This window comes from Petromyzon marinus, chromosome 2, assembly GCF_048934315.1.
Source record: "Petromyzon marinus isolate PM22_M1 ecotype Great Lakes invasive population chromosome 2, UKy_Petmar_22M1.pri1.0, whole genome shotgun sequence".
NCBI lineage: Eukaryota > Metazoa > Chordata > Hyperoartia > Petromyzontiformes > Petromyzontidae > Petromyzon > Petromyzon marinus.
Genome location: NC_133668.1, coordinates 21,688,398 through 21,698,872, shown reverse-complemented (window position 1 = coordinate 21,698,872; position 10,475 = coordinate 21,688,398). Strand labels below are relative to the sequence as shown.

The 10,475-nt window shown below is 43.0% G+C and overlaps 1 protein-coding gene across 2 annotated transcripts in view; it reads left to right on the top strand.

The window, feature by feature from the left end:
* Positions 1 to 1,005: 1,005 nt before the first annotated feature.
* Positions 1,006 to 10,475, top strand: part of LOC116945086 (tumor necrosis factor receptor superfamily member 16-like) — a 44,731-nt gene continuing 35,261 nt past the window's right edge. The window contains exons 1-2 of one of the 2 annotated variants that reach the window (XM_032959195.2): positions 1,006 to 1,560; positions 9,462 to 9,600. In XM_032959195.2, the coding sequence (XP_032815086.1) occupies positions 1,525 to 1,560; positions 9,462 to 9,600 (175 nt within the window). In that variant the 5' untranslated portion in view covers positions 1,006 to 1,524. The remainder of the gene's footprint in view (positions 1,561 to 9,461; positions 9,601 to 10,475) is intronic. The other variant, XM_032959202.2, reaches the window with a different exon arrangement.

Below are 10,475 nucleotides of genomic sequence, written 5' to 3'. Positions count from 1 at the left end.
TAATTGATTGTTCACGCTTACGGTGGCTTTCAGACAGCATACATTAATTTTTCGTCTCCCCCCTCCTCTTTTCAGAACATAAATGGACTCGTCCTTCTAAACAAACTGCCAAATCGCTGCCCGTGGCGCTGACGTTTTTTAAAAATTAATAAGTACATGCAAACACCATTTTAAAAATAAATAAATAAAACCCGCCACTTCTTTCAAATGTTTCTTGACGTTGGTTTTCACACCTGATGATGACCGTTTGTGTTATGGTCGAAACGTCGTGAGAATTTTTATTGTTTTATATATATTTTATTATTGTATTGTTTCCCTTCAACGTGACTTTACAGAAAGAGCTAAGAATATGAATTACTGCAGTCACGAAAGCTTTAAATCAAAAGAAAATTAAGATTTATTTTAAATTTAGAACAAAAAATTGTACAGAACCCCCAAGACAAAACGAATCTTGTCTGTGCGATGCAAGCTACACAGACATAATACACACACTAAATGAGTGCACTTCATATCCAAGGGAAATGAGAGAAATATATACGGTATTGACCACTGCGTACATTGTTAAAAATACGAGCTTGGATATTTCTATATGTGATAGTATGTATTATTAAAGCCCAAGATAATAACACGTGTGACACGGTTTTATACCATGCATAACGCGTGTGAAAGGTCCACTTCATTCAACACATGTCCACACACATTTATTACATTATTGCACACCTACAAATTGGTTCCATACACACATTACAGGCTGTGGCAAATAACGAATTTCATTAAATGAGCCGAGACAAGAAAAATGCAAAGCTCCCATCTAGCCAAATTTGTAAACATTAAACAACATTCTTGTGTATCGCTTCAGAGAGACTCGTTTTTTTATGATTTCAATAAATAGTTGTCTGGTTTGTTGAAATAAGTTCATCTCATTTGGCTCGGCTTTCACCATGCAAGGGACGGCTAAAAAACGGAATGATTTACAACTCGCAAAACCCGTGCTGTTTGATGTTGCTGAACTGGGCCGCTGTGAAACACTGGCGAGCCAATGCATGTCCACGCTCTGCACTGTGCCCTGAGTGTTTGGAGTAAAAAAAAAATCCCGCAATCATTGTAAGACGTCTTTTGTCTCTGTGCTCTCGTTTAAAGTAAGCAAAATCAACGCGCAAGAGCATCCAATCGCCGCGGGAAACTGGGAATGAACCAATGGGCGAACCGCGAGGTTTAATATCAGGGAGGAGAGACGAGGAGGGGAGGGAGCCAAGTAGGCTTTAATGCCATTACACACATCTGCTCTCACGCATAGCCAGACACCAGCGGCGGGGCTTGCGCCAGGAGCGGGCTTGACCAAAGTGCATCTCCACACCGCTGCGCAGTCCGCATAGCGGCGTGCATTCCACGGCCCTTGCGCGGTGCGTTTGGCCCCGAGGAGCTGTCGCCCTCCCGCGCTACCTTCTCCTCCCCGTGCGCTACAGTTTCTTCCTCGTGTGTCTCTCTCTCTCTCTCTCCCTCCGCCTGTCCACTTCTCTCGACATGTGGCCCAGAGTCGGGCTGCTCGTCGCCTCGCTGGTGAGTCTCGGGGAGAGGAGCCGGGTGCTGCTGAGCCGTCTGGTGCCCTGCATGAGGGATCGCTCGCTTTGGGGTTCGGGTCCTGGCCACGCGCGCGCTGTGCGGCACGTTTGGGGGCCTTTGATGAACGGCAGCCCTGGCTTAGTAGGGGTGAACGATTTTGGGGAAAATATCTAATTGCGATTTTTCTGACTGATATTGCGATTTGATTCTTGTTTTTTTTTTAAAGTCAAGCTTCAGTTCAATATTCACTGTGTAATAGATTTAAGACACGTGATGGAGCATTACCACATGATACCATCAAAATCTGAACTGCTCTATATATCTTGATTTGATGCAAGGGTGAGAACTTAAAATATATGAATTGCTTCCAACATGCATTTATTATAATCTTTTAATTGAAACAGAACAATCAAACTTAGAACGATTGTTAAGTTAAATAAATAAAGTTGTAATAATAAAAAAATGAAACAATTCCAATAAGAAAGTAATCGGACTTTTCAAATCGCAAAAAAATCGCAGCCTTTGCGATTTGCTAATCGCATTGTTTCAAATTGCGATTTCGTTTTGAAATCGATTAATCGTTCAGCCCGAGTTTGGGGTACCTTATACTCTTTATTTAACCAGTGTGAGTACAGAAGATTTGAGTTGTGATCTGCACGGACTTGTAGTAGTCGTAGTTAGTGCGTTGCTATAGCACGTGCTTCAATTTACGTATGTTGAACTTTTTTTCGCACCGTACATAGTCAACCGTGCTAATCGGAGGTGCGGGGAAGGACAACAAACTAAACACAAAGACCAGTGTTCTATTAATGTATACCTGTACTGTAGTTGTAAGAATACTAAACTCTGTACCACTTGATGGCACACTTGATGTGTATATATGCACGAACTACGGTCGTTGATATTTTAGACGCACTGTTTTAAACCTGCACGTGAAATTATAAATAAGGGTGACTGGCGGTAGGGGCTGTAGCGTGGATGCTTGTCATCCCCGACAACATGCCAACGTTGGGTGTGATTGGAGCCAATATTGTGCCAATAAAGTGAGCGCAATTTGGGCCAAACCTTCCATATTGACGGGAATTTTTTATGTGAATTGTGACATGTATATGGGCGTGCGCATATCACACAATGACTTAGCGCAAAGTATCGTCAGCAACCTCGTAGTGAGAGCGCATCTGCAAATGCCACGGCATGTGAGCTGCTGAATTAGTTCTAGGCCGAATAATAAGTGCCGTTGGGATGAATCTAACGCGAACCTAACAAAATTAACTGCTGGTGTAATGACTTCCGACAATATTGAATTCCAGGAGTTCTTAGGAAATCTCTGATTCTAAGGTCCGCCTGGTGTGTGTCACGCATCTTTCTGATGGCCCATTCATTGATCTGCGATAAAAAATAGTTGTGCTTCCAGATGTGTTGTTCACGGCAACTCATGACTCTTCGCGTGTGTTGCCCTGCCAGGTTTGATTTAGGGGAAATATAATAATCGACGACATATGGAGCAGCCGGCGGAAGGCGGTGGGGTTTTATTGGTCGTTGAAGGGTGCTCCCGTAACCTGCTCTGCTCTGCGGGGCGATTTTATTAAGGTTGGGTCTCGTCCCGTTTTAGGCGGCTCAACATTTCAAATGCAAGTAAATGTATTGTTTGAAACTTTAAACAACACCAGCCACGACACCGGACACCCCACCGCAATTGATAAAGTGGTATAGTTGTGTACGTGCCGCGATTGTAATGATTACGATGTTCGTTTTCCATGAAATTCGCGTGAAAGTGATTTTTTTGCGAATGGAGACTCACATTTCACAAATAGTGTCCTTGGTGGGACGATTTTGTAGTAACGCACTAAGACGGTCACCGCATCGCGCACTTTGAGATGCGCTTCTGCGGGCCGTCTGGAACGCTCTTCTTTCCGATATTAGGAAGCCGCTGGCGCTATGCACTTTAAAATCTAGATCGGGAACTCATTTCTTTAGAACTGTTTTTTTTCTGTTTAGTTTGTTGTCCTTCCACGCGCCTCCGATTAGCACGGTTGGCTACGTACGGTGCAAAAAAAGTTCCACATACGCACACATCGCGTGCGCGAGTGCATTACAGCACCACACTAAGCCAAGCGTAGATTTAAATGTTGACGGTACAGTCTAAATATTTTAAAAACAAATTTGTATTCTATTTTCAGGAAGAAAAAACACACACCTGGCGTCGTTTGTGCATATTTAACATTAACTCGTAAAGGCTGTGCATGCGATAGATTAAGTAGTTGCACGTATCACTTTTACTATATTCGCTAGAAAGTTTACAATGGACGGGATACATTGAGTGCAAGAACAGAGACCCGACTGACACGTGTGAGCAGGAATTGCAAACAATAATACAAAAGTAACACGCACACACACAAGATCATAAAGGCAAGAAAAAATAACCGACTCTTTTTTTTGCCTCGAATTCTCTTGTTTTGTTTTCGTTGCGATGTGAGCGCTGATAGGTGGTGATTACACGTGGCCACATGGGCACAATGAGGCTACGGCGTGACCAATTATGCCGGTCACGGCCTCATTGCTGCTGCTGTTGTTGCTCCACCGTTGCTCGGCACGCTGTTTTGATAAGCCCTCTGTGAGCCTATTAAACGCTCTCGAGTGAGACAGACTGAGGGATGTATAGAATGCCTTATTGTCCAGCACATCAAAGGGTGAGCTTCGGAAAGGGACACAGATAAGGGTGGCTTTTCCGTGCCAATGCACCCCGCTAAGGTGCAGCCTTCCCCTACCGGTTGTGCCCAAGACGATGGGCTGCGGAGGGCATTTTGCAGCACGGATTCTGAGCTAGCTAAACTGACTGGCTTTCCTCTGCTCTGTAGCTTTGTTTAGTTCGACATTTTAATCGTCTTTCAATAATGTACTGATCTCCAATTTTCACGATGGATACCGAACTTGTTTTTTTTGCTTCGGTGCACCTGTGGACTTTCTTTGTTGTGCATCGTTTAAATATATGTGAATGTGTATTTTTTTATTTAAAAAAATGTAGGCATCAACATAATTATCCATTGCTACTACTACTTAGGCCTCGAGACCACGTCTTACAGCTCTCGGTTGTAATTTCTTGGGCTCAATTTTTGATGCAATTCAAGCACGATATATAGACTCGTGTTCATCAGGTGCAGTTTCAACATAACTTCCTGAACATTTTTTTATATTTTTGTGTTTAATTTATTGTCCTTTTACCGCACCTCCGATCAGCATCATGGTTGGCTACGTACGGCACGAAAGAAGAACAATGATTTGATTTCATTGGCGAGTGATGACAAAGAACAGGCCCTGATGTGTACACCTTGGATGCGCGGTTTTAAGTTGGTCCTCTTTCTTGTCACTATTTCACTGAATAATTTCGAGTGTCCCTTCCCCCACAGCAGCCTCCACCCCCCGGCCACTTTTCTTATTCCCAACAACCCTTTTCTTTCCTCGATCCCCTTCTGCTAACTTGACATTATAAGGTCGCACCCGTTACACGCAAATGTGCTTGCCACAAATTAACCATGATACCTCGCTGCTTTCGTCAAGGGCCATAAACCGTCATGCAAACTCCTTGCCATCCTATCAGCGGCTTTTGGCTCGCCATCGAGCAAAAGAAGGTCACTGCATCACCGCACTTTCAGATGCGATCCTGCGGCCGTCTGGAACGTTCTTCCTTCCGATATTAGGAAGCCACTGGAGCTGTGCACTTTTAAATGGAGACTGAAAACCAATTCCTTTAGAACTGACTTTTAATGTTTAGTTTGCTGTCCTTCACCCGCAGTTCCGGTTAACACTGTTGGCTACGTACGGTGCAAAAGAAGTACAACATAATCCCTTCACACCCCCTTTTACTCCTCACTCGCTCGGCTCCTCACTGACTCTTCCCTAGACTCCTGCAGTCTACCTATTCTCTAACCTTCCCCAATAGCTCCCCCCATAGAAGGCAGGAAAAGTTATTGTTGCAGTGTATTTTCATGCAGACATTATCTTCCAGTTTATATTAAAAAAAAAACTTTGTGGAATGTTAATATAAAGTTTGAGGAGTCTATTATATATACATATATGTACATAATTGTAATAAAGACTTTGTAAAAACTAATAATTTTGATTTAAAGCTTTCGTGACTGCAGTAATTCAGATGGCAATGTTTTTTTGCAGATTTGTCTTGATGTAATATTTTTTCAAGGTACCAGGCACGAAGGTCTTTAAAAAAATATATATGCCTCTTCGGAGGGATGAGGGGGACACACACACACACATTCATAGCATATTGCAGCAGATTAACTGTATAGCTTTGTGCAACTTCTCTACGTGTGACACGCAGGTCCCCGCAAACAGACTTTGGCAAAAGCAAAAAAATATATATAGCAGCCCAGCTCTGCGCGTTGTTTCTTTTTCACTGGTGCGCCTGAGACACGGGGACGCTGTGAACAGGCAGGCGAAGAAGGGGAAATCGTACAACGTGGAGGCACGCGGCAGTATTTTTTGTTGTTTTAAGTGCCTTGCACGTCGCTTGGCGATGTGTGTGTGTGTGGGACAACAGAACGCCGGCTAATGCCCCGACACGTTGTTATTATTATTAGGGCTCGAGGCAACTGCGGTAGCAATGGCTGGTCAAGTGCATAGGTGCAATGTGTTCATTTTCACTTGTTTAAGCAAAGAGGTGTTCACGTTGTTCAGCTGAAACCAACAAATGTTGTACAGTACCGTAAGGTGAACTGCAGGAACAGTGTTGTAGTTGTATGCTTTGCTCTGTAATTGAAGAAACCTTTGAGACTATTTTTTTTTTTAAAACCTTGTTAATCTGTTCCAAGCCTCCTGCGGTGGCATTGGCGGTGGTCACACGAGGGCCTGACTCAACTCGCTATTTGTTTCATCACACACGTTATTGTACGATGGCTATTTTAAAATGCATTGCTATTTTATATAAACAAAGCATCTTTTTATACTCTTTGGTTCTATTCGGTAAAGTCACGTAGGTAAAACAAATAAAAAAAATAAAACAACAAAAATCACGACGTTTCGGCCACAACACAAGCGGCCTTCATCAGGTGAAGGGACCAGACTGTCTCGAGGACAGCGCTGGAGTGAACACAGCTAAGCTCAGACCGCGACCTTTAAGCATCTTTTTGTCTTATATTTTAGGGTGTTCTAAACTAACCAAAAAGCATTCCTAAAAGGCCGCTCTACTTTTATGAACTGCTAGTGAATGATTCAATATTTTGATGAGGTGCAGTACAAAAAAATGTACATTCAGCTCTTAATACTTATTCTGATGTATCACCTTGTAGCAATAAAACATCCCGATCAATTTAACACGTTGGCTTTCGCCACTAATGTTATTTCCAATAAAGGTGTTTTGGGTTAGATCTCTTAAAGTATAAATGTGTAGTACTCTTTGGATCTTTCGGTAAAGTCACGTAGAGAGAAAAATTATAAAACAATAAAAAAAAATCACGACGTTTCGATCGCAACATCAGCAATCGTCTTCAGGTGAAAAACATACAGGAGAGCTGCTGAGAATATATATAGGAGAATATATTCTCAGCAGCTCTCCCACTATATTTTTTACCTGTTGACGATTGCTTGTGTTGCGATCGAAACGCCGTGATATTGTTATTAATTTTTATTATTTGTTCTATCTACGTGGCTTTGCCGAAAGACCCAAAGAATGTCGTTAACCCACCTCCCAACAAAGCCAATTTAGTTACTACTGCAGCACACCAGTGTGTTGGAGAGAAAACCCACAACATATACAATGTACATTTATTCGATCTAACCCAAAACAAACGTTTATTATGAATCAGAATCCTAATGTCAATACCTAAAGCTGTCTGCTCTGCAAGAACATGCGCACCTAGCGAATGATTGTACAGTTTCCATTTGTATTGGAGAATATGGCGCCCCTAGTGGATTCAACTAAACTGGAGATGAGAAAAAATAAGTAATATTTTAAAATACCTTTAAAAAAAAAACACGCTTTAATTAAATGTGCAAAAAACAAGGAGCAGCAAACTCCCGAAGCTAAAAGACCACGCAGTGCAGCGCAGTGGAAGCGTGATATAGCAAACTTTAAGTAAGCACATGCCAATGAATGATTTTTGTATTCATCTTCTTTGGTTCTTTCGGTAAAGTCACGTAGAATGAGAATAAAATAATAAAATAACACAATTTAAAATTCTCACGACGTTTCGGCCACAACGCCGAAACGTCGTGAGAATTTTTATTGTGTTATTTTATTATTTTATTCTCATTCTACGTGACTTTACCGAAAGAACCAAAGAAGATGAATCCTTGCAGTCACGAAAGCTTCAAATCGAGATTTTTGTATTGTGTATTTTTGTATATAATTCTGTATCGGACTAGGACCCACATCTTAAAGAGAAGTTCCTCGCCTATAGCATCTGGCCTTTCACCAGCATTTATTTCAGCAAGCCTGACTGCTGATGATGACACCGTATGTTGAAACTGATAAGAGTTTGTTTGCATTGAATCAATGCTGCTGAAATTACACGCTCTCAGAAGGCACGGGGGCCGGCTGGTTGTGTACAGAAACTTACTTTTACGTGGAAAGATCAAAGTAGGAAAGAGACCTTGTCTGCTTACTATTTGTGTTAAATCAGCACACTCCAGTTGCTAACATTGCACTGGTGGGGGGAGGCAAAGGGCAACGTCTGATAGAAGCACACGCGGCCTTCCAAGGGCTAAGCTTATATCCAGCTTTTCCTGTCAAAACATTTGAGCGATTATTGTACGTTCACTCGTGTTCAAACTCGCAGCGATGTACACTAATGTGTCCCTTTGTGAGCAGAATTGTCGTGCGCATTTGCCAAAGAAGCCTATGTGAAGTAAACAACGTTTGGCATTGACTACATTACTCACATGATTGATTGCTGTCCGCTCAAATTCTAGAGGGTATATGCCTGCAGATAATACACGCAGGGCACTCCATGCGCGGTGTTATTGTAGCTCGCAAAGCCCAGAGGACTGTTCTCCTAATCAAATTACATTCTGCTTCACCGTTGTTTACACGTTGCTCCAGTTTGCCTTCCTTGGTCTTCGTATTTATCCGCGTTGCCTGCAACTTACCAAAATGAAGGTCTGACCAACTGGTATGGGTTTTGAACTGTATTTCTCTCGTAAGAAAGCAGGTGCTGTTTTTTTTTCTTCTTCCCACAGCTCATCTAGAAGGGGGACTTATTCCCGGTCAATACTCTACATCGCCCCTCTCATTGTGAATGTCCCCTCAAGGTTCTGGGCTTGCTGTGCAGACAGGTTGGAAGATGTGATAGCTATATCTTCTCACGCTGTAGTCATCTGTAAATAAGGCCACTTCTCATTTGATTTTGGGTAGGCCGATGCAGAGTTTATTTTACCTTGCTGCATAACACCATAGAGGCAATTGTACAAACGAATGTTGTACAAAGCATCATATTTAGCCCCCACTAAATGTTTCATCGACTCCGCTCTCTTTAAATTTACCAATTGAGAATTCATTTTTGTGGCCAATCCCATCATATTTGTCAACGTTTCTGTCACAGGCCACAATTTTTAAAACGTTGGCTTTGCTACCATTGCCTGCTCTGGTAGGCAGTGGTAGCGCTGTGAGTAACATCGCTGAGAATGTTTCTACTCAATACGTAACTTTGTCCGAGCACAACATATTAGCACAACGCGATTGCTGCAGTTTAATGGCGGAGCTGTTCTGGCGAGCAGCAAGAGTTGGCACTGTCTACAAATATTGAATTGCTGAAAATTTGTAGTGACACGCACTGAAGATGAACATTGGTTGATTTGGGTGTAAGTCAAATTCTCAACCCGACACACCCTAAATGTCTCAAGGAGAGACACGACTAACGGTTTCTGTGCTGCACCATGTTTTACAGGCATGTGGGGCATTCAGTTCATGTCCCAGCAAGACCTTCACAGACGATGGTGCATGCTGCTTGGAGTGTCCGCTCGGCATGGGAGTGGCGGAGCCGTGTCAGGGACACAACAACACTCAGTGCCAGCCCTGCTTTGACAGTAAAAGCCAAACGGCGGAAGCACACACAGCACACTCTCTCCACACACAGCACACTCTCTCCACACACAGCACGCTCTCTCCACACACAGCACACTCTCTCCACCGATGTGGCAAGCCTGCACATTTTTTCCCCTTGGTTTCGTTCGACTGCAGGCTTTAGCAGAATGCCGTGGAGTACTGATGACACACCTATTCTATTAGCACATTAACTATGGTATTCACAAGCCCAATTTCACCTATTTGTTGCTGCATACAGTGTTCGAATTTTGACTGCTAGAAAATAGGAGCACATGGATCGGTGAATAAACACGAATCGGAAACATTTTGGAAATTTAAAAAAAAGTCCAATCGGATTAGGCAGAAAATATCACGAGGCAGGAATGATGGCCCATGGATACGAATGGTGATTGCGTGCCAGCCAACGAAGGGAATGCGTCACGAGGGAGTTGACCATCATAGAGATGGAGCGATGAGATCAGTTTATGTGCAGCAGATGGATAGTAGCAGCACTGAACCTTGAGAGATGGCGACCGCATGGGTCGACCTTTATCCAGCAGTAGATAGGCAATTTATAATTATGATTACTGGATGTTATTTGTTTTTAGCAATATAACAATATAACATATAAAATAACGCGAGACAGTGGATTGTTCTCTCCAGGTGAGGAGGGAACAGCTGTCCTTAGTGGAGGAGTTTAAGTACCTCGGGGTCTCTTTCGCGAGTGATGGTACAAGTAGGAGTGCGAGATCGGCCGGCGGATCGGTGCGGCGTCCGCAGTCTTGCGGGCGCCGCACCGTTCCGTGGTAGTGAAGCAGGAGCTGAGTTCTCGAACAAAGCTCTCGATTTACAGATCGATCTTCTTTCCCCCCCCCTT